The sequence below is a fragment of the Pongo pygmaeus genome, chromosome 11, assembly GCF_028885625.2.
Source record: "Pongo pygmaeus isolate AG05252 chromosome 11, NHGRI_mPonPyg2-v2.0_pri, whole genome shotgun sequence".
In the NCBI taxonomy this organism is placed as follows: domain Eukaryota; kingdom Metazoa; phylum Chordata; class Mammalia; order Primates; family Hominidae; genus Pongo; species Pongo pygmaeus.
The window spans coordinates 104,862,581-104,887,844 of record NC_072384.2 but is presented as its reverse complement, the minus strand read 5'-3'; the positions used below and the strand labels follow the sequence as shown (position 1 = coordinate 104,887,844).

The following is a 25,264-nucleotide window of genomic DNA, read 5'->3' as shown; positions in this document are numbered from 1 at the left end:
GTTCTCAGCTACCTGTCCTCAGAAATTGAGCCCCCTATTCCAGCTAGATGGATAGAATCATGTCAGAAGAGCAAAGAAACTGTCAAGCTGTTCTTTGCCTGGCTAATATAGAAGGCGGCACAAAGCAGCCTATTTGTCTTCCCAACATCAACCCTAAAGGTGAGCTACGGTCCAGCCCCACTGAGAAGTTAAAGCTGTCTCTTTCATAAACACAGCCAAGTTCTTTATACTTCCCACCTATGCTGCCTATGTGAGGAATGAACCAGACACTCACTGGAAGCAAGACTTGGCTCACTCAGAGTACAACAAGCTCTCCCTTGCAGATGTGAGTTCATACTTTACTGTACATTTTGTGACTTTGTAGCCTTCATCTACAAAATCTCATTCCCTTTCAGACCTTGCCTTCACAAAAGAGGCCCCAATATCTTGACTCCAACAGTAATGATCAGCACACACACCACCAGTCATTGGAACCACTACTCTGAGTGTCTTGTAGCCCCGTTATAAATTTTGCCGCACACTTACAAAATCTCAGCTCAATATTCCAGGCCCAAACAGGAGACAGGATGGCAAATGTTCAGAGAAAGGTTTGATTTTGTATCATCTTGATGATGTCTAACATCATGATCTTTGAGGCTATAGCAACAAGTAGCCCAATGTGCAATGAAGCATCCCCACATTAAGCATCATCTTCCCACTTTTTCGCACAAATAAGTAGTTCTCTTAGAGTGCTCTCATCACCTTCTCCAACTGGTTTTCATCATTAACTGCATGGGACAATCTAAAGCACTCTTCATAATTTTATGCTTCATAATGTTGAAACCAAAGGGAAGCACTAAAATTTCTCTCAATTTTTAGTTACAAAACATACACTAAGTATCTTGCTTAATAGGCAACTATCTACCTAAACAAAATGGCCAAAACTGAGAATGCCAGGCAGCACCACTGGAGACCGCCTAGCCCATGACTGCAGGAGGTGAATTTAATACAGTGATTCACAGTCACATTCCCCAATGAATAGCCACATGGATATCTGTTACCTATTCGATGATTACTACTCTATGTTATACATCTTATAATTTCAACCTATATGTGGACATTTACATACAGTATTAAACATTTATGCTATCCAAATCTACTATCTGAATCGGAGCTTAAAGAGAGGCATTATGGTTTCATATAGCATCTAAATCTAAGTAAAAAGATGTCATATTGTAAAGATGAGCAATCACAACCTTTGGTTTCATGAAAAATAAAAGATAAGAGCTATATGCATGGAGATAATTAGTGATATTTAGAGCAATTCTTTTCAAGAATGTTTAAATATGCAAACTGTGCAGTGAAAGCAAAAAAACTGAGTCTTCCCCTGACCTCAGGTGAGGCTGCGATTCAGCACCACACTCCCAATGTTCAGTGGATGGCTGATGGGAAGAAAAAGAAATAAGCTTATTTAAATGCTGATGGGTTTTGGTATGTCACTTAAAGCAATGATATATTTGGGTTATAAAACAAAATAATATGCCTGAGTTTTCCTGCAATTTTTTTTTTTTTTTTTTTTTTCTGAGACAGAGTCTCACTCTGTCACCCAGCCTGGAGGGCAGTGGCACAATCTCAGCTCACTGCAACCTCTGCCTCCCAGGTTCAATTGATTCTCCTGCCTCAGCCCCCCAAGTAGTTGGGATTAAAGGCACACACCACCACATCTGGCTAATTTTTGTATTTTTAGTAGAGACAGGGTTTCACCATATTGGCTAGGCTGGTCTCAAACTTCTGACCCCAAGTGATCCACCCACCTGGGCCTCCCAAAGTTCTGGGATTACAGGTGTCAGCCACCCAACCCAACCTGTAATTTTTTCTTGAATGAAATTTCAATAATTTCTTGTAATTACCTAATTGGTATTCTAACAATATATTTCAAATATTTTAAATAAGTGTTGTAATTGCTGCTTCAGAGAAATTTCTTAACTTAAAAACTGATATGTACACCCTCCTTAAATGATCTTAAAAAAATTTTTTTAAAGATTAAGAACACACTTAAAATATTTCTGTTGTCAGAAAAGTACAATTTATTCCTGCCTTCTATTGCGAGTTCTAAATGGTTTCCCAGTCAAGAACAAAACATTCTTCTTTCCCAACTTTAATTCCATGGCAACTGATTTGTTATTTCTTTTTCTGTTATTGTTAAATAAAATCTTTGTTGTAGAATGTGAAAAAACATTTTTTAAGTTCTTAGTAAACAAATTCGTAAATCAAAAGAAATCATTATTTATCCACCTATGGAAAGAGTTTCATGAGAAGCTGATACCATGTTTCTAATACTATATTTCATCAAGCAGTTCTTCAGGTATGGTCTACAAACCCCTAGGTATCCAAATACCTTTTTGGAAAATCTGCAGAGTCAAAACTCTGTCTCAAGTCTAAAAGGTTATTTGCCCTTTTGATTTGTCATTTCACATTTACAATAGTATTTTAAATATTTTCAAAAATTATTCTAAATATTTTAGTTGTATGAAAACTATAATTTAGAATTTACTATATCATTCTAAAATAAATATCTAACTTTTTATATTTAAAGATGGACTGTTGCCTTAAAAGAGATTAGACACTTCACACCCATTAGAATGGCTATTAAAAAAAAAAAACAGAAATAAATGTTGGCACAGATAGGAAGAAACTGAAACCTTTGCTCACTGATGATGGGACTGTAAAATGATACAGCATTGTGGAAGACAGTATGGTGGTTCCTCAAAAGATTAAACATAGAATTACTACATAATCCAGCAATTCTACTTCTGGGTATACACCTGAAAATAGTGAAAGCAGAGAGTAGAAAAGACATTTGTACACTCATGTTCACAGCGGCACTATTTGCAATAACCAAAAGTGGAAGGAACCAAGTGTCCAACAATGGATAAATGAATAAACAAAATGTGGTACATACACACAAAGGAATATTCTTCAACCTTGATAAGGAAGGAAATTCTGAATCATGATAGAACATGGATTAACCAAAGACATTATTATGCTAAATGAAATAATCAAGTCACAAAAGGACAAATAGTGCATGATTCCACTTCTGAGGTACCTAGAGAAGTCAAATTCATAGACAGAAAGTAAATGGTGGTTGTCAGAGGCTGGGGGAGTGGGGAATAGGGAGTTATTATTTAATGGGTATGGAGTTTCAGTTTTGGAAGATGAACAAGTTATGGAGGTGGGTGGTGGCGACAGTTGCACAACAGTATGAATATACTTAATGCTACTGAACTATACACTTAAAATGGAACATTTTATGTTATGTACATTTTAACGAAAAAAAAAATCAAACATAAAAGCGGAGGATTAAAGCCTGGGCACAGTGGCTCAAGCCTGTAATCCCAGCACTTTGGGAGGCTAAGGGGTTGCAGATCACCTGAGGTTGGGAGTTCAAGACCAGCATGGCCAACATGATGAAACCCTGTCTCTACTAAACATACAAAAATTAGCTGGGCATGGTGGTGGGCAACTGTAATCCCAGCTGCTTGAGAGGCTGAGGCAGGAGAATCACTTGAACCTGGGAGGTGGAGGTTGTAGTGAGCCAAGATTGCACCACTACACTCTAGCCTGGGAAACAGAGCGAGACTCTGTCTCAAAAAAAAAAAAAAAAAAGGAGGTTTAGAAAGCCTGCTTTCCTACCCACAGGTATACATACTTTTTATGCCTAAAGATACTAAAAAAGATGAAACTGACACATTACAGGCCTCTGATCCATGGAAGGGAAGCAACTACTCAAGAAAAAAAACAAAACAACCCTGACGAAAATTATAAATAAACAAAAACATTAACAAAGTTGTCTTTACCTTGTCTTTATAGATATTAGTAATTTATATTATGTCTTATGCAACAGAATATTTTCAAATAGTTCAGTTGCAACATCATTTTGAAAATAATCACTAAGGATTTAAAGGAAAAGGAATTGATTTTTTTTTTAATGCAGACATGATGAGAACTTTATAAGACAAACGTTGTAGTTTTTCAAGATAGAAATGAAAAAGCCATTGAAACACCTTAGGGTATCATACTGCATTAGCTGGAGAAGAACACACAGTAACTGAGACACTAAGAAAACTTTGTACCACTGACATTGCTGAAGGCCTGCTGGATAAGTTAGTTTAAAAAAACATGGCAGTGCCATTTCCTAATGACACAGTAACGCCTCAAATGAAAGGTTTGTCTACAAACACGACGACTGAGTTCATATCCCAACTGCAGAGCTGTACCTTTGCCTTACAAATGGATTATAAAATGACTAATTGGTGCTGATGCTGATTGAAGATTTTTTTTTAATGTGAAGTTCTGAAAATAAACATTGGTGCTTAAACAGTCAGTGTGTCTAATAACTTTTGGAATCTCATGGTTTATCCTTGAAACAACTATGTTCGACACTTGCACTACTGGTGCCTTAGCTTGAATGGAGGTAGTGACACTAAAGTATACTAGCAGTCATTGTATTAATATTATTCACTGCCACTCATTGGCAGTTAAAAAAATAATGTAAGCATGCCCTTGATGAAGCAGTTAAAATTTTATTATCTCTTGACCTTTGATTTCACACCTTTTTGACACTGTGTGTAAGGAAACGGGAAGTACACATAAAGCATTCTGCTGCATACTGAAGTACAATGGTCACCTCGGAGAAAAGCACTCCTCTGATTGATTGATTGATTGAGCTGCAGGGTGAACTAACTGGTTTTTTTATGGTGCACCATTTTTGCTTGAAGGGAATGACTGGCAGATGAACTCGATATTTATTTTTGAGATTTTGATAGGTATTTCTTGAGAATGAATGATGTACACCTCGGCACTTGAAGGAAAACAGATGACAGTATTTGTTGTCAATCATAATCCAAAAATTAAAAATTTTTAACACCTGTATCCACCACTGTGCGCTTGATAGCTTCTCAATACCTAGATGTTTCTGATGAAATTGATAGTAATGTTAATATGCGTGGTTTTTGATATTATATAATGAAATATGTCAACATTTGGAAAACTGATACAACTCAGTGAACTAATAGTTTCCAAATGACCAACGTATGATATTAAATCACACAGGAATACAAGATCAGTCAAAGTACCACACGAACCAATGCATTGTAATGGAGTATGAATATTTCATTGGTTGTGATTCCAAATTCAACACTGCAATGAACCTTTAAGAAACCATGTTGAAATGTCACTCCCATGATTATGTTGTATTATATAATACTCCATGTTGCGAGCTGACTTGCTCTAGAGACTCCTTGCTGGCTGGATAAAGTAAGCAGTTGGGTTAAGAAAGCCCACATGACAAGGAACTGCAGGTGACCTCTAGGAAAGAAGGGTGGCCTCCAGGAGCTGAAGGTGGCCTCTAGCTAGTAGTCAGAAAAAAAGCTAGGCCCCTTAACCCTACAGAAACAAGGAATGCATTCTGCTAGCAACCTGAGTTAGCTTGGAGCAGATTCTTCCCAGTCAAGCCTCCAGATGAGAGCATAGCCTAGGCGATATCTTGATTGCAGCCTGGTAAGTCTAAGAAAAGGATCCAGCTAAGCTGTGTGCAGACTGCTAACCCATAGAAACTGTGATATAATAAATGTATTTTTAAGCAAGAAAAAGAAACTATCACTTACTGAATTTTCATGTAGTATATCTACAAAAAGCATATCTACAATTATCTGACAAAGCTATTACAATGCTTCTCCCTTTCCAACTACATATCTGTATGAGGCAGGATTTTCTTCGTATATTTAAATCAAAACAACATTGCAACGGATTGAATGAGAAAGCAGATTTGAGAATCCAGCTAATAAGCCAAACATCAAAGAGATTTGCAAAAAATGGTATACAGTGCTATGCTTCTCACCACATTTTTTTTTGTTTTGTAAAGTAGTTATTTTTCCTAAAAATAAGTATTTTAACTTGTAATGGGCACTTTGTTATTTTAAATCAATTGAATATATTTTTTAATTTCTCACTTTTGATTTATAATATGGTAAATATAGATATAATGCACATGAAACATTCCCTCAGGTCTTCTAAGAAAATATGAGGGCAAAGGGGTGTTAGGATCAACAAATTAAGAACTACTACAATGCTTGTACTTCCATCATCTCTGCCACATGATATACTCTCCCTCATCCTCTACTGCATTTGTCTAAATTCTGTCCATTTTCCCACTTGGCCATTCCAGCCCACTGTGGGCTCTCTCCCTTCTGAGTGCCCAGGAAACTCATCTGGCACCTGCTTATGGCTTTCTTCATTTCAAAATGTATGCATGTTAAGCCCCGAAGGAAAGGGACTGAGCTACGTGGGGGACATGACACATGCTCCAAAACACTCCACCTGCCACCTGTAAAAGAACGTAATTAAAGACTCAATAGGAATGCAATCCATACCAGCCACTGGGCTTCAATCAATGCTTAATAAAGCAGACCACTGGCCGGGCGCAGTGGCTCATGCCTGTAATCCCAGCACTTTGGGAGGCTGAGGCGGGCAGATCACAAGGTCAGGAGATCGAGACCATCCTGGCTAACACGGTGAAACCCCGTCTCCACTAAAAATACAGAAAAATTAGCCGGGCGTGGTGGTGGGTGCATGTAGTCCCAGCTACTTGGGAGGCTGAGGCAGGAGAATGGCATGAACCCGGGAGGCGAGCTGACAATGAGCCGAGATAGCGCCACTGCACTCTAGCCTGGGTGACAGAGCAAGACTCCATCTCAAAAAATAAAAATAAAGCAGACCACAAAGGATGTGACATGAGATAGAATTTAGGACATACATGAGTCTCAATAGTGTCACCTGAAAAGGTAAATGAGAACAAGGAAGCAGATACCAAAATGTTTACATGGAGAAGGTAGTAGACAAGTCAATCAGACCAATAACCTCCAATTCTCAATAATACAGAATGAATATTATATGTGGACTATTTTGGAGCAAAAATATAAGAAATAAAGAGAGTAACATTGTAAGAAAGGCAATGGGGAAATCAACAGAATTCCCCCAATGTGTCTTAGTGGAAAAGCAAGAAAAAAATGCATTAAAAACAAATTGCCATCATTATGGGTTGAAGTGTTATCCTCCAAAACACAGTATGTTGAGATCCCAGTCCCCCCAACTCATACCTATGAATGTGACCTTATTTAGAAACAGAGTCTTTACAGACGGAATCAAATTAAGATGAGGTCATTAGGGTGAGCCCTAATCCATTATGACTGGTGTCCTTATAAAGGGAGAAGAGACAGAGAGAGAGACAGACAGACAGCGGGAAGATGGCACGTAAAAACGGAGGCAGAGATTGGAGTTACGCTGCCATAGCTCAGAAATGCCCTGGGCTGCCAGAAGCCGGAAGAAGCAAGAAAGAATCCTTCTCTAGAGGTTTTGAAGGAAGCATTGCCCTGCCAACCCCTTAAATTTGAACCTACAGCCTTTAGAACTGTGAGAAAATAAATCTCGCTTGTTTTAAACCACCCAGTTTGTGGTACATTGTCATGGCAGCCCCAGGAAACACAGAGCGATAGAGTAAGGGACTCCTTATGACCCATAGCCGCATTTCCCAAGTGGCCCTGCCTCAGCCACAGACAAAAGTGAAACAAGAGAGAGAAAAATCGGAAATGCAAATCTAGTTACAGCAACCAAAAAAATATTTTTTTTTTACTAGAAATATTTGAACTGCAGTTATTTTTTTTAAGGTTCTGGGAAAATGTTTCTGATCAAACACTGCTGTCAAAACTCAAGCCCACTGAATCTCTATAAATGTGTCTATAAATACAGAGGCAAGGATTATTTATCCATCTTACACTTCCTCATCTCTTTGCTACAAAAGGAAGTAATCCAGACCTAATATTTAAAGTTACCAATACTATTACTATGTCATGACAAAAGAAACACAAGATGACAAGTAAAACTCTTTCCGTTTCTCCAAGATTTTATAGAGCCACAGGGACTTCTGGGCCAGGATGACTCTTAGCTCACACACTAGCCATACACAAGTCTCAAGATCCAAAAATTATCTCTATTACACATATAAGGTACGTGGCATTATAATCCACAGAAAAATTCACGTGTCAACGCCTACAATGTACATTTGATTTTAGGAGTTTAACTTCATTTTAGAAGTTTAACTTCAGCCTCACACTTTGGTTAAATCTATAAACAATCAGATCTTAGTGCTGTGAGGATTTCTGAGTCACTTGATCTGATGGTCCATCCTGTGTCCATAAACATCAGGAAGCTCCAGTGGTTTTTTTACTATGGGCCCTAACCCATTAGTGAAATCAGTTTAGCACATCCCAACTACTTTTTCAGTGAAACAAAACAGAATTTAGAAATCAGAGGGCATCATTCACAGTAAAGGTAAGTACTCTCCTGAAACTTTTGTTTCAGGTGTGTGTGTGTGTGTGTGCGCGCGCGCGAGCGCGCACACGTGCGCACACGGATGTGCGTAGATACTGAGTCACGCAGGCAAATATTTCTTACTGTCTTTATTAGTCCAAACTTTGGCAGTGAACCATCAAGGGACAATGCTCCTAACGGCAGCAATCCCTTGCCATTGTTTGAGACCCAACAGGCCAGGGGAAGGAGTGACCTTAATACAGGGGAGATGGTCGGGTGTGGTGACTCATGCCTGTAATCTCAGCCCTTTGAGAGCCCGAGGCTGGTGGATCACCTGAGGTCAAGAGTTCAAGACCAGCCTGCCCAACATGGTGAAACCCCATCTCTGCTAAAAATACAAAAAGTGAGCCGGGCGTGGCAGCGTGCACCTGTAATCCCAGCTACTCGGGAGGCTGAGGCAGGAGAATCACTTGAACCCTGGAGGCGGAGGTTGCAGTGAGCCAAGATCGCGCCACTGTACTCCAACCTGGGCGACAAGAGCAAAACTCCGTCTCAAAAAAAAAAAAAAAAAAAAAATACAAGGGAGATAGGGAGATGAGCACATAGGGCTGGAGCTGTGGCCTTTAGGAAAAGGAAGCAGCCAGCCCACAGTGACCTGGCAGGAATGGAGCTGCCCACCCCCTTGTTCTCTCACTGGGGACTCCCCAATGGCCGACCCTAACTAGAAGCCAGAGGGCAAGAAAGTCCACTCAGCTCAGCCTCCTGGATCACAGAGGGGACTGGAAAAGGGACAAGAGCGGGTCTGGAGGAGCAAAGGAAGATTTCCAGCCACTGTGACTACCAAAGTCTAAAAACCACCCATATCAATTTATACTTTCATTAACTGAGCCTAACAACTTTGATTTCTGAGCACCAGATTGTTCCACATCTGCCCTCTAATCCCAACCTTCAATCGAGGCTCTAATCCAATGCTGAACAACTGGTGCAAAAGATTGGCATCTTTACGAACTCAGGATTTCTAATTTCTCCAGGCCCTCACACTGCTCACCAACCCTTTCATCTGTTCTCAGTCTCCCACCTCTCCTATCCCTACCTATCAGGTTCTGTAAAACAAAGGCCCCTTATCTCGGAACCCTACGCCTGGGTGGCTAGAACACAGGCATATTCACTGAAATGTCTGAGAGACTGCGCCCTCTCCCCAGTTCCACCTACACTTCTCTTCCCAAGAGTCAACCCCCAAGCCTAATTACTTTGCCCCCTAAACCTCAAAGCTCATTTCTGCTTCTGCTTCAATACATCTAACCTCCACTCCCACAGCAGGACCTGAGCCAGTTCCTCCACCTCCAGTCCCAGCTCCCTCTATCTCCACTCTCTAGGGCAATCAACAAAAAAGGTAGGTCCAACAATATCTCCATCCTCCCCCAAATGCTTCCTTAACTCTGGCTTTGACCCTTACTCATTCCCTACTACCCCTCCCACAACTGTCCTGGAGAAACTTCCCACAATTCTATCCTCTTCTCCCCAACCTCCTCCTTCAAACAAAACATACATGTTTACCTTCAAACAGTGGTAGGCTGCTCCCACCCCTCCCTCATGTCCTGCCCCATCTTCCACTCCTACTTCCCTGGCAACTGTCCACGCATCCTTCAAACCCCTGGCCAGGTACAGCTCATGGAGTGAAACCTGCTCAACTTCCCCACCCCCCCTTGCCCCAAAGCCCCTTGATCATACCATGCCCTGTTTGTTGCCATGCTCCTCTATGCCTGTTAAATCTATAAGCCCACTGGTGGCAGAAGCTGTGTCTTATTTTACTCTATATCCTCAGCAGAAAACACAATACTGACCCAAAGTCACTGTCTAAATCTTCCTCCATGTGACTGAAGTGACTTTTAGATGATCAGATTGTTACAGGCAGTCCTCACACAGGATCCCCTAATTGGAAGTCTGACTGAGACCTCACTGAGTACATGGTACATTTTATTATTATACTTTCAGTTCTAGGGTACATGTGCACAACATGCAGGCTCGTTACATAGGTATACACGTGCCATGCTGGTCTGCTGCAACCATCAACCTGTCATTTACATTAGGTATTTCTCCCAATGCTATCCCTCCCCAGACCCCCCACTCCACAACAGGCCCCAGTGTTTGATGTTCCCCACCCTGTGTCCAAGTGTTCTCATTGTTCAATTTCCACCTATGAGTGAGAACTTGCAGTGTTTGGTTTTCTGTCCTTGTGATAGTTTGCTCAGAATGATGGTTTCCAGCTTCATTCATGTCCTTGCAAAGAACATGAACTCATCCTTTTTTATAGCTGCATAGTATTCCATGGTGTATATGTGCTACATCTTCTTAATCCAGTCTATCATTGATGGACATTTGGGTTGGTTGCAAGTCTTTGCTATTGTGAATAGTGCTGCAATAAACATACGTGTGCAAGTGTCTTTATAGTAGCATGATTTATCATCCTTTGGGTATATATCTAATAATGGGATCACTGGGTCAAATGATATTTCTAGCTCTAGATCCTTGAGGAATTGCCACACTGTCTTCCAAAATGGTTGAACTAGTTTACATTCCAACCAACAGTGTAACAGCATTCCTATTTCTCCACATCCTCTCCAGTATCTGTTGTTTCCTGACTTTTTAATGATGCCATTCTAACTGGTGTGAGATGGTATCTCATTGTGGTTTTGATTTGCATTTTTCTGATGATCAGTGATGATGAGCATTTTTTCATGTGTCTGTTGGCTGCCTAAATGTCTTCTTTTGAGAGGTGTCTGTTCATATCCTTTGCCCACTTTTTGATGGGGTTGTTTTTTTTCTTGTAAATTTGTTTAAGTTATTTGTAGATTCTGGATATTAGCCCTTTGTCAGATGGGTAGACTGCAAAAATTTTCTCCCATTCTGTAGGTTGCCTGTTCACTCTGATGGTAGTTTCTTTTGCTGTGCAGAAGCTCTTTAGTTTAATTAGATCCCATTTGTCAGTTTTGGCTTTTGTTGCCATTGCTTTTGGTGTTTTAGTCATGATGTCCTTGCCCATGCCTATGTCCTGAATGGTATTGCCTAGGTTTTCTTCTATGGCTTTTATGGTTTTAGGTCTAACATTTAAGTCTTTAATCCATCTTGAATTAATTTTTGTATAAGGTGTAAGGAAGGGATGCAGTTTCAGCTTTCTACATATGACTAGCCCGTTTTCCCAGCACCATTTATGAAATAGGGAATCCTTTCCCCATTTGTTGTTTTTGTCAGGTTTGTCAAAGATCAGATGGTTATAGATGTGTGGTGTTATTTCTGAGGCCTCTGTTCTGTTCCATCGGTCTATATCTTTGTTTTGGTACCAGTACCATACTGTTTTGGTTATTGTAGCCTTATAGTATAGTTTGAAGTCAGGTAGCATGATGCCTCCAGCTTTGTTCTTTATGCTTAGGATTGACTTGGCAAAATGAGGGCTCTTTTTGGTTCCATATGAACTTTAGTTTTTTCCAATTCTGTGAAGAAAGTTATTGGTAGCTTGATGGGGATGGCATTGAATCTATAAATTACCTTGGGCAGTATGGCCATTTTCACGATATTGATTTTTCCTATCCATGAGCATGGAATGTTCTTCCATTTGTTTGTGTCCTCTTTTATTTTGTTGAGCAGTGTTTTGTAGTTCTCCTTGAAGAGGTCCTTCACATCCCTTGTAAGTGGGATTCCTAGGTCTTGTATTCTCTTTTTAGCAATTGTGAATGGGAGTTCACTCACGATTTGGCTCTCTGTTTGTCTGTTATTGGTGTATAGGAATGTTTGTGAGTTTTGCACACTGATTTTGTATCCTGAGACTTTGCTGAAGTTGCTTATCTGCTTATGGAGATTTTGGGCTAAGACAATGGGATTTTCTGAATATACAATCATGTCATCTGCAAACACGGACAACTCAGAGAGTTTAACATCCTCAACTTGAGGCAGCGGACAAGAGCAATGCAGGACATATTTATCTGGAAGATACTTGGCACTGCATCTGATAGAGACTAAACTGAGAGAAAACCTTTTTAACTGGCCTATCTTGATATCCTGCAGTTCTACCACATTGCAATCCAAAAAATGAGAGTTAAGCAATCAAAATGGTTGAGCCCAGCAACAGGGGGCAGGCTCAATTTTAGTAGCTCCTAAGACAGAGATATCATGCCTGTCAAAAATAAAGAATCCATCAAAATTGAGATAATCTAGACAATTTTAAAATCAACATGAAATTAATGAATGCTGAAAATCAAACATTATTCAAACATAAGAGACTGAATCACGCAAACCTGCATGAAGCAAAAACATTATGTTGCTTCATGGAAAATCCATAACTACAAAGCACTCAGTCTGAAAAATCTAAGAAGCAAGTCAACCTGTCAGAATTTGAAACTGTTATTTAAGACAATCAGTGTGGCAGATACAATGGACCACTAAACTACTGCCTACAGCAAATTTGGAGATGATGAGGCATTTGAAGATAATCAAGATAAAAGTTGCATTTAGATTTAAAAATATGTATATCTACCATATATAAAGACTCCAAACTTACAAACACCATGTTGACTACAAGCTCATTCTCATTTTTATTTTAAAAATGTGGAATTTGACTTAGTTTAGCAAGCATTTATAGTATCTATACTATATATCAAATACTGTGCTAAAAACAGAGATAAGAAAATAAATAAGACTCACTCTCTGTTCTTGGGATGTAGAGACGATAAGGGGGAAGCAGATCCCAGAGAGATCACTTCAAAGCATCAAAGGAAATTTCTGAGCAACTGGACATGTGGTGGAATATGAGGGAGGTGTGAAGGATATCCAGGTTTCTGGATTAGACAACCAAGTGAATGATGGTGCCATGTGTGCAGTAACAGGCTACAAGGAATGGGGCAAGCAGATTCACAGAGAATAGAGTGGGCTTGAATTGTCTGTGGGACATCCAGGTAATGAAGTCCAGATGCAGGCAGATATTGGGGTCTAGAGCAAGTTCAGGGCTAGAAGTGTGTATTTACGGGTAGGTGAAGCCATGTGGTGAATGAGATCCCATGCAGGACAAGGCCAGAACCCCAGTGTACCAACATACATGAAGATGGTAGAGAGGGCATCTGTGAAGACTAAAAGAAGACAGATGTTTAAAAATCCTGAAAAGCCCCTGGGTGAGACTCTGTCTCAAAAAAAAAAAAAAAAAAAAAAATCCTGAAAAGCCCATGAGTAGAGTTTTAAAAGGTGGGACATCATCAAAAACAAGAAGTAAAAGGTAACCATGGCCTTTAGCTACTAGATCTTGATAATTTTGTTGAAAACAGTTTTGCAGGGGAATGTGTGAAAACCAGCATAACCAACCAAGTAATGAGGCCTTAACAGACATACTACAAAGTTAGGTAATTTATTCCCCAATTTTCTGAAAATGCTCCATTTTAAGTTTAAACACACATTTTTAAACTCATGCAAATTAAGCAAAATGTGAGTATATTTGTAATAAAATGGAGAGCTACATTAAGATAGCATGAAATTCCCTTAAGGGCAGCACCCAAGGACCATCACCATCTGGTCCAAAATAGTGTGTGCACCCACTCCTCTCCAGGCTACACTCAACTTTTCACAACTCCCTCAACCACTTTCTTCCCTCCACCTAGAATGTCTTATCTCACTTTTCTCCTGGAAAATTCCGCATCATTTTTCAAAACGGCTTCAGTGTCATCTCTTTCAAAGGGCATTATTTGTCTATATTGTATCCCTGCAAACATACCACTAAAGCAAAACTGGCTTATTCATGTGTGTGCCTTATCATCTAGGAGGCCATGAAACTCATCAAAACCAGAGAGTGGCTGCTTTACCTTCACAGCTAGCAGAGCCATTCTAGCTGAGGCATTAGACATGTGAGTGAAGATGCCATCTTGAGCATCCGAAACCTAGAAAACATCACACAGAGACTTCCCCCATGTGCTTGGTCCAAATTCCTGACCTACACAATCATGTTGTTGAGTGGTATTTTCAGCTACTACATTTTGGTGATAGTTTGTAATACAACAAGAGATAGCTGCAACAGGTGGTGATGGACGCATGGTAAAAGAATTACTTCTTTGAAAAGAACTTACTGATACCCTACTATGATCTGGTGCTCTTCTTCGAGCTAAGGGTTCAGAAATGAACAAAAGAGACACATATCTCTACCTTTATTGAAGTTAATGTTCTAGTGGTGGAGACAAGAAATACAGTTAAAATAAGTGGTATGGTAGGAAGAATGTGGTCTGTATGTAGAACTAAATCAGGGAAGGGCAATAGAAAGGGTGGTCAGAAGGTTATAATCATAAATAGGGTGGTCAGGAAGGCTTCCTGAAGAAGAAAACAATTATTTAAGATGGAAACTATGAAAGAAGCAGATAGGTGGATAACTGAGAGAAAATATTTTAGGAAGAGAGAAAACAGCATGAGGTAAGAGTCTGTCTGGCATGCTTGAATAACATGACAAGAGATCAGTATGACTGAGGCAGGAGAACAGACAGCTCTGTGGTAGACGATGAGGTCAGAGAAGTAACAGATAGGGTGCTGGAGTCCCCAAGACCTTCCAGGTTCAATGATTCACCAAGAGAACTCAAGGAACTCAGCATATACTCATACTCATGGATATAAATTTTTTTTAAGACAGCGTCTTGCTCTGTTGCCCAGGCTGGAGTGCAGTGATGCACTCTCGGCTCACTGCAATCTCCACTTCCCAGGTTCATGAGATTCTCCTGCCTCAGCCTCCCAAGTAGCTGGGATTACAGGAGTGTGCCACCACATCTGGCTAATTTTTGTATTTTTAGTAGAGACGGGGTTTCACCATGTTGCCCAGGCTGGTCTTGAACTCCTGAGCTCAGGTGATTCGCCCACCTTGGCCCCCAAAGTGCTAGAATTACAGGTGTGAGCCACCGTGCTAGGCCCTTCATGGATATAATTTATTAGTGAAAAGATACAAAGCCAAATCAGCAAAAGAAACTGGCATTCAGAGTGAAGTCTGGAGGAAACCAGGCACAAGCTTCCAAGGGTCTTCCTTTACTGGAGAGGACTTGCTTAATTCCCCCAGCAGTGAGTTCTTACCACATGTGTGAAATGTTGCTTACCAGGAACACTCATTAGTGACTCAGCACCCAAGGTTTTTACTGCGGACTGATCACATAGGCATCTTCTGCTTAGCATGTACAAAAATTCCAGACTCCCAGAAAAAGAGCAGGTGTTCAGCATAAGCCATATTGTTTGCAGAAACAGTTTTGCACAGTGAGCCATTCTGATAAGGGAATGACGGTAGCCCTCCACAAATCTAACTTTCCAGATGCCACCAGCCAAGGCCCAGCTTTGCAAGCAGGGCTTTCTAAGGACAGCAGTCTCAGGCCTGCTACGTTAACTTTATTCTGCACAGATAGTCAGATCATGCGGCACTTCCAAGGCCATTTAGGAGAGATGTGCGCCATCAGAAGATCTTCAGTAGAAGAATGACATGACCTGACTAGAATTTTAAATTGTCACTCTAGCTTTTGTGTTAAGGAGAGACAGTAATGTGGGAGTCTCGGGGGCAGAAATGGAGACACTAAAGTCTATCTAAAGAAAAAAATAATAAAAATCAAGCTCCAGTATAGCAACAGGAAAGAGACTGAAAAGTAGTCAGATTCCAAATCTAGTATGAGAGCAGAGTCAACCAGATTTGCAGACTGATTGTATGTGGCTCATGAGAGAAAAATGTTGGTCAAGGGTGATGACAAGCATTTCTGGTGAATAGCTAGAAAGATGGCCTTGCCATTTAATGATATGCTTAGACTGTAGGAGGACTTGGTTTGGAGTTGGGGATTAGGAATTCATTTGGGGGCATGCTATAAGTGTAAGATGCCTACCAGATGCCCAGGCAAATGGTCAAGAAAGCTGTATATAGAGCTGGCAGCTCAGGGAAGACACCTGGGCTGGAGCCACCCCAGTGGTATTTGGAACCATATTACTGTAAGCAGAGAGAGACACATGGAGATTTAAGAATTGAGTCCTGGGGTACTGTAGTGCTAAGAGGCAGAGGAGGAAAGAAGGAACCACCAAAGAGCCTGAGAATTGACAATAGATAGGAAAAAAATCAGGGGAGTGTAGGTTCCAGGAAGCATGTGCTTAAGATGTTCAGTATTTTTAAAATTTTTTTTATTTCCATAAATTATTGGGAAACAGGTGGTGATTCATTACATGACTAAGTTCTTTAGTGGTGATTTGTGAGATTTTGGTGCATCCATCACCCGAGCAGTATGCACGGCACCCAATTTGTGGTCTTTTATCCCTTGTGCCCTTCCCACCCTTTCTCCCTGAGTCCCTGAAGTCCTTTGTGTCAGTGAGAACACCCACTTATGAGTGAGAACACACAATGTTTGGGTTTCCATTCCTGAGTTACTTCACTTGCCATAATAGTCTCCAATCTCATCCAGGTTGCTGCAAATGCCATTAATTCACTCTTTTTTTAATGGCTGAGGTATATTCCTTTATATATATATATATATATATATATATACACACACACACACCACGGATTCTTTACCCACTCGTTGACTGATGGGCATTTGGGTTGGTTCCATGCTTTTGCAGTTGCAAAGTGTGCTGCTAAACATGCATGTGCAAGTATCTTTTTCGTATAATGACTTATTTTCCTCTGGGTAGATACCCAGTACTAGGATTGCTGGATCAAATGGTAGTTCTATTTTTAGTTCTTTAAGGAATCTCCACACTGTTTTTCATAGTGGTTGCACTAGTTTACATTCCAACCAGCAATGTAGAAGTGTTCACTGTTCACCACATCCACACCAACATCTATTTTTTTTTATTTTTTGACGATGGCCATTCTTGCAGGAGTGAGGTGGTATCGCATTGTGATTTTGAGTTCCATTTCCCTGATCATTAGTGATGTTGAGCATTTTTTCATGTTTGTTGGCCATTTCTATATCTTCTTTTGAGAATTGTCTATTCATGTCCTTAGCCCTCTTTTTTATGGGATTGTTCCGTTTTTTTCTTGCTAATTTGTTTGAGTTCATTATAGTTCTGGATATTAGTCCTTTGTCAGATGTATAGATTGCGAAGATTTTCTCCCACTCTGTGGGTTGTCTGTTTACACTGCTGACTGTTCCTTTTGCCATGGAAAAGCTCTGATTTCAAACTATACTATAAGACCATAGTCACCGAACAGCATGGTACTAGTATAAAAATAGGCCCGTAGACCATTGGAACAGAAATAGAGAACCCAAAAATAAACCCAAATACTTACAGCCAACTGATTTTCAACAAAGCAAATGAAAACATTAAGTGGGAAAAGGACACCCTATTCAACAAATGATGCTGGGATAATTGGCAAGCCACATGTAGGAGAATGAAGCTGGATCCTCATCTCTCACCTTACACAAATATCAACTCAAAGTGGTTCTAGGATTTAAATCTAAGACCTGAAACTATAACATTCTGTAAGATAACATTGGAAAAACCCTTCTAGACATTGGCTGAGGCAAGGACTTCATGATCGAGAACCCAAAAGCAAATGCAATAAAAACAAAGATAAATAGCTGGGACTTAATTAAACTGAAGATGTTTAGTATTTCTATCAGTCGAGAAGCATCTAAATCTCACTAAAAATGGCCTAGATTTTTGTTCACTGCTCCTTCTTGGCCCACTCTCTGCCCAGTACCAGAGACAGAGGATGTACATCCTCAGCCTATTGCACCAAAGGTATAAACTGAGGCCGACCTGGGCTTACTCTCCAACCCAGCTAGTTTTTGTGCTAGTGTCTAGGTGGAGCATTGAAGGTTTAAAGGCTCTCTCTACCACCTGTGGATACCAAAGAGTATCTGAAGATCCCTTTCTGATGGCAAAGTTCTCAACAGAACTGAGTAGCAACGTCAAGTTAAGGACTGCCTGGGATCTGGTCTTTAAGCCAGTGGTTTCCAAAAGCAGCTGACAGAACCCATCAGAAGAGCACTGGATCTGAACTGTCCACTAAGGCAAGCCATTTGTGGCGATTCACATTTAAATTAAAATTTAAAATTCAGTTCCTCAATTGCACTAGGCACATTTCAAATACTTAGCAACCGCATGTGTCTAGTGGCTGCCCTCTTGAAAGATGCAGATCTAGAACATCTCTTCATCCTAGAAAGTTCTATTGCACTACATTGCTTTAGATTTTCCAAGAGAGGCCCAAAGCTCTGAATGTTTAACACACTCCTCAGATATCTTTAACAGTCCACTCAGAAAACAGTCTCACAAAAATCTGACAACATTACCATTTGCCCAACTTCTTCAAAGGGAATCTGTAGCACAGAACACCCTGGGAATGAATTCCTGGTTAACTAAGCCACTTGATTAAGCACAGGGCCTCAAGCTACAAATCAGGGCTGTGGCTCCCAGTCGTGCACAGGGCAATTAACTCAGCTCAGATAACCAGCCAAACCCAGTTCAGCAAACCTTATGTGCACGGATTATACACAGAGGGTGTGTGAGGATGTGTGTGTGAGAGGGAGAGAAAGAGAAAGAGGAGGGAGGGGAGAGAAGATCCAGGAGCACAAACTCAAATGCCCACCAGCAGGCCAAATAGCAACCGTGAATTAAGGCCATAAGTGAGAAAATAAGCACAGAGTAAAAACAGTCAAGCATGATGACAATAACTTATCCTCACTGTTAGGGAAGCAATGATGGAGACTGGAGCATTAATAATTCTTTCTAAAGAGAACAGAGGTGTCTCAGCTCCAACTGATGGTTGCTATGTGGGAAAGTAAAGCCCAGCATTGTCAGAGCTTCCGATTTGCTTTTCCCCCAAAGAAGATAGGAATCTGGAGTTTTGCATGAAATCTCAAAATATTTAAACGCTGACAACTAAGTCAAAATATAACACTGAACAGACCTACAAAAATATGTCTGTGGGTCACAGCAGGCCCCACGAGCCCTCTGTTTGCAAACTTAGAAGCTGCTCAATGCAAACTGAGTAGCAGAACCAAAACCAAGTTGGAAGCATGTGTAATGCTGATGGCGAGTCAGTTCTGTCCACATGCTGTAAAGAAGTGAGGTCTGAATAGGAAATAAAGCACTCAAGTAAGTCAGTGCCCAATCAATTGAAAAGCATTTGAGGAATCCAGTCTGGGCCTAGCTTATGTATACAAGAACCTTAAAATCTATTTAGGTAACAAGGCATCAAAGCCTGAAAAGTTTAGAAATTCAAGAGTTCTAGCCTATTCCTCCAGGCTACTCCCACACATTATCATACCAGATTCTTCTTACTACACAAATTCTCTCAGATTCTGATCCCACAGTTAATCAGCGAATGGAATTGTTAGTCTAATCAGACTATTCCCAGTTCTGGGAAGCTGCCTCAACTTGTAAAACAAACATATTATTCAAAATATCTGAATACAGAAAAGATTCATCTTGAAAACCCTATCAAATATAATTTTTCCTTTTTCAAAAAAGGATGTACTCATAGATACAGTCAGAGCCACAAATTGGCCTTTGTAAATTCCAGCATACCTGCTATCCCACGAATTCAATGCTCTTATTTCTCATTCATTCCAACCCCAGAACACACTATACATCCTCATTACTAGACAAGTCTTTCCCTTATTCACTTCACCCTCAGTGAATACACACACACACACACACACATACACACACACAGTCGGCCCTCCGCATCCATGCATTCCGCATCTGCGGATTCAACCAACCACAGATCAAAAATATTTAGGAAAAAAACTACCTGTACTGAACACACACACACACAATTTTCTTGTCACTACTCCCTAAACAGTATAGTATAACAACTGCTTAAATAGCTTTTACATTGTATTAGGTATTATAAATAATCTAGAGATGACTTAAAGTATACAGGAGGATGTGTGTAGATTACATGCAAACACTGCAGCATTTTATATCAGGAACTTGAGCATCTGCAGATTTTGGTATCCAAGGGAAGTCCTGGAACCAATCCCCTGTGGATACTAAGGGACAATTGTCTATATAAAATGAATGTTCACTTTAAGCAATTATTTGAGCACCTTCTATAGGAAGAATTCTTTAAGGGTAGGAGTAGAGGGTAGGAGTAGGAGTATTCCTAATGGCACTAAAAGGTCAATAAATACTCTAACAAATTCCATGCTCTTATTCGTTTTTTTTTTTTTTTAATGAGAAAAGGCCAGAAATGTCAAAATTCATTTTGAAAAACAATGTGTAATAAATTCACTTTCTGTAAATCAGTGAAAGATACTTAAAAGGTTTGAATCCCTGGACAGCAAGGTTTTAAGCCCTGTGCTTCATAATAATAATCCCATTAACAAATAACATGTATTGTGCTTATTCTGTTGCTTAATAACAGATTGGTGTGTAGATATCTAAGACACAGTATCTGCCATCAAAAGAGTTTAAAATCCAATGAGTTCAGCAATACGAAAAGATTAGAGGAGTAGATTAGTGATTCTCAACCTTGGCTGGGCATTAGAATCACCTGGAGTGCTTTTTAAAATACCTATGCCCAGGACCCACTCCTAACCCAATGAACGAGAATCTTGGGTGAAGGGACACAGGTATTTGTAATGTTTAAAATGTTTAATGTGAAAATTAGAGGTGACTGATGTTCAGCCAGGGTTGAGAGTCCCTGCAGGATACAGCTCAATTACCCATTCACCTGTGACACATAATTTTGATGATAAATTTAATTACTCAACGATCCCCACCATGAGCACGTAAGAAGACAATCACTTCTCCACTAACAACTTCACTAAATTGGATTTGGAGGCTGGGACACTGATAAAGTGTCAGGATTCGGAGATAAGCAATCCCACAGTTCTCACCTCTCAGTCCACCACATTTCCAATGGAGTTCATCAAATGGTGGCAGGAACCTCAAAGGCCCAGACTTCAGAGCATAATTAAAGCCTTCCCAAAAGCTCCTCCTGTATATTCAGGATCGCGCCAACCTCTGGCCTTATCTGATGTTGATTCGGGGGCTCCCAACATTCCACAAATACGTTTTCTTTGTTCTCAACAGGTAGTGGTTACTTCTCAGACACTGTCCACGAAATATAGAATGGCATCCCTGGACTTCACTTACTTTCCAAACTTTAGAAACCTCAACTTCCATCCTCAATCTTGAAACCTGTCTTTCTCCCATCTAAGTTACTCAGTGCCTCAGAAAATAATGGACTTACTTTACATTCATGTTCCCACCAAATTTGGTTCTTTATAGCACTCGCCACCTGGATGTCTAAGATCTTGCCCATTTTCCCATTTGTAGTTAGACTGAGGAATATTTTTCACAGTTGATTTGCAAATCCTACAATATTTGCCTCAGAAACTAGATTTTCTACATGTAGACCTCATAAAATATATAATTAAGAGAAACTTGTGGATGTCCCATCACTATTCCAGAAGCAAAACTGCTATTTTTAGGTTGATGTGATATAGCAGTTAGTAGACAGAAATGTCTTTTTAAATCAAGCATTAAAAAACAAATAATATGGATAAATTCCAATTCGTAACAACATATATAGTACTAGGCTATGCAGTTAATGGCTGAGAGCAAACATCTAGAGACACAGTTCCTGGTTTCTAAACCCAAATCTACCACTTACTTGTCATGCCTCTGTGTCTCTTTTTCCCCTGATTTGTAAAATGGGGATAATAATAGTACCTATCTCCTAAGGTTGTTGGGAGAAATAAGTCACAAGCATAAAGTTCCTAAAACAGGGCCTGCACAGAATAAGCACAATACATGTTATTTGTTAGTGTGCTTATTATTACGAAGTACAGAAATTCGCTGATTTACAGAAAGTGAATTTATTACACATCGTTTTTCAAATTGAATTTTGACATTTCTGGTCTTTTCTCATTTAAAAAAATGAATAAAAGCATGGAATTTGTTAGAGTATTTATTGACCTTTTAGTGCCATTATGAATACCATTTAATATTAGTTAAATCTTGTTATGATTACAATATTATTTAAAATGAAACTATGGGAGAAGAATACTTGGGGAGGGGAAAAATCATCACTTACTACTTCTTAAAATGAAATTTTAAAAGCGAAAAAAAGGGGAAGGATTTATATGCTTCAGGTGACCTTTAAATGTCACATTCACTAATATATAAATGTAAACAGAAAAATATAAGTCTGGTAATAATAGTAAACTGATCAATGCAACTACATTGTTCTGTGATATTATAAGTTACGTTTCCATTCCAGAATGTCAATAGTTTTTTAACACCTTTTAAGATCAAATTATAGTGAATTAAATATCAGCTGGTTAGTTCTCTTCATGGTATTTACAAGCTTGTAGTTTATCTCTTACTTGGATAGCCTCCTGTACTAAACTTCCAAATATAGAAGATTTGAGGGCATAAATTATTTAATAGTTAAAAAGTAACTTCAATTTGGTAAGACAATCCTTCAATGAGATCTATTTCAATCATCTGTCTGGAGTAATGTTGTTACTATTAATCTTAGCTCACATTCAAAAGTTAGTGAAATATGATTTAATAGACAAATGGTTACTTGTTTAAATCCCAGTTAACTGAATTACATGATTTAAACAGCAAACACTATTTTAACAATGGCAAACACATATGCATGCGCACACACACACACACACACACACATAACATTGCAGTAGATTTTCACACAGCTTTATAAACCACTTTAATTTTTTCCCTCCTCTACCTCAATTCCATCAGTAAAGAGTTCATCTTTAGGGGTTATATTTAATATATTAATAGACCTTTCATTGTACTCTCCTCCAGTTCTTGAGTATCCAAAGCAATATGCACATGTATTTGTCCAGAGCTGAATTTTTTTTCTGTATAATAATTCTTAATGGAGGCAAAGAAGGTGCAAGTATTTTCTTAAACCCCTAAGCTATATACTTCTAAGAAAAATTTACTTTTATGCTTTGGATAACTGATAAGAAGTTAAAAGAAATTAAAACTTACATTTTTCCATCACTAGATTGACCAACCCACTATTTTAGTCACATGGCATGAGACAAAATATTAAGAGAACCACTGGCCGCTAAAACAAGAATTTGTGACTTGCCCTGTTTGAGGAGGATTTGGGACATACAAAATGTTCCATGTGAAGATTCAAAAAATTAAAAGGTTATTCAATGCCTTCATTTAAAAGTTTCACTGAGGAAGTCCCAAAGGCCTGAGGAAGTCCCAAATACTTGGCATAAGTTCTAGTGCCAGATATTTTCTCAACATGTATGCACACTTAAAAAAAAATTGTCACTTAATTTATACTTGTTCCTGACTTCAGTTACAGAGCTAGGAACGTCTTTCTCATTTTAATAGTCACTCAGGACCTGACAACAGCCCACACACATAGTAAATGGTCATAGAATCTGCCACGTTAAACTGAAAACACTCAAAATGTAGACAGGTTGGCTAAGCAAACAGCATTCTCCCACCTGAGTTCCTGCCCAAGTCACTGAGACAGGGCAGCTCACAAGGCTGAAACTCCAAAGGCCCCATCAGTTGTAACTTCCGAGTATGTGTCACTTGCACAATCAACTTTCTAACTCCAAGGAGCCTAAGTGAGGCGGGCCTTAATGGGTCAAAAATCACACTTAGATGAGCAGCACCTTTTAAGACGTTCCCTCAAGTTCTAAACCAGTGGTTCTCAAACTTCAGTGGGCATTCCAATCACCTGGGGATCTCGTTAAAGAGCAGATCCTGAGTCGGTGGGTTTGGAGTAAGTCCCTATATTGGGCAGCTCTAAGCAGCTCCCAAGAGACTCCAATGCTGCAGGTCCACCCACGACCCTCAGAGCTCAAGGCCCACAAATACCCAAAGACACCCAGATCACTGATATTAGCAACAGACAACAGCTGCAGCTACAAGCAGTGCCCCATAATCCCCTGGGTTTTCTGCATCCCCTGAGTGTCGCCACCGGGTCGCACCTGGCAGGTGCCTTAGCTGCAGCCGCGCCCCCCTCCTCCGCGCCGCGCTCACCTTCTCCCGGGTCTTCAGGTACCGCTGCAGCGCCTGCTGGGTGAGCTCGCCGACGCGCAGCTGGCCCTCCTTGCAGGGCACCACGATGCCCGTCCTGCCGAAGCACACGGTCACTTTCATCCTGGCCCCTGGCGACCACGCCGGGCCGGGCCGAACAGGTGTCTGACCCCGCGGGCGCAGCCCCCACTCTCGGAGGACGCCCGGGGCGGGTGGGCCCGGAGACCCGGGGCGCCGCTCCCCGGAACACCCTGAGGCCCGGAGGCTCGCGGCAGCGCCCCTTCCACCTGGCCAGGCGGCAGGTGGCGGGAATCGGGGAGTGACGGCCGCGGAAAGGGGTTACCTCCCAGGTGCCCGGCGGCCCGGGACACGGCAGCTCCGCGGCCCGGCTCCTCCTCCTCCTCCTCCCGCTCCTACTTCTGCCCGGCCCAGGCGGCTGCTCCGCGCCCACCAAAGCGAAACTGCCGGCCCTGCCCTGTCGCTGGCCCTGGCCCTGGCCCTGGCCCTGGCCCTGGCGGCGGTGGCAGGGCCGGCCCCAAGCCCGGGGCTGGAGTGGGCGGCGGCGGCTGCGCACGGGGCCGGAGTTGGGAGGAAACTTTTGCGCCGGCTCCCAACTCCTCCGCGGCGCCCGCGCTCTGGGCTCCCGCGGTCCCGGGGACGGCCTGGGCCCGGCTCTTAAAGGGGCCGCGGCGCTCCCGGGCCCCGCCGCACGCTGGGCGACGACGTGCCCCGGTCCTGCGGGCCAGTAATTGGAGCCCGGGAGCCTCGTCTCGTCACCTGGGTCTCTCCCTGGCTCTCCCTCTCGCACGCATGCACACGGAGCTCTGGGGAGTTGTAAGGGGACCCGAGGGCTACACACTCGAGGATTGAAACCGGATCTCAGAACACCCCGAGGGAAGAGCGAGGAGACTGCAGAGCTGCGCCCTTCACAGGAGGGGAC

At 41.0% G+C, this 25,264-nt stretch overlaps 1 protein-coding gene across 1 annotated transcript in view; it reads right to left on the bottom strand.

The window, feature by feature from the left end:
• The window catches only part of PARD3B (par-3 family cell polarity regulator beta), a 1,077,199-nt gene extending 1,052,223 nt beyond the window's left edge, over window positions 1-24,976 (bottom strand). Inside the window, exon 1 of the mRNA XM_054478835.2 lies at window positions 24,328-24,976. Coding sequence (XP_054334810.1) covers window positions 24,328-24,447 — 120 coding nt within the window. The 5' untranslated portion in view covers window positions 24,448-24,976. The remainder of the gene's footprint in view (window positions 1-24,327) is intronic.
• Between the last annotated feature and the right edge of the window lie 288 nt (window positions 24,977-25,264).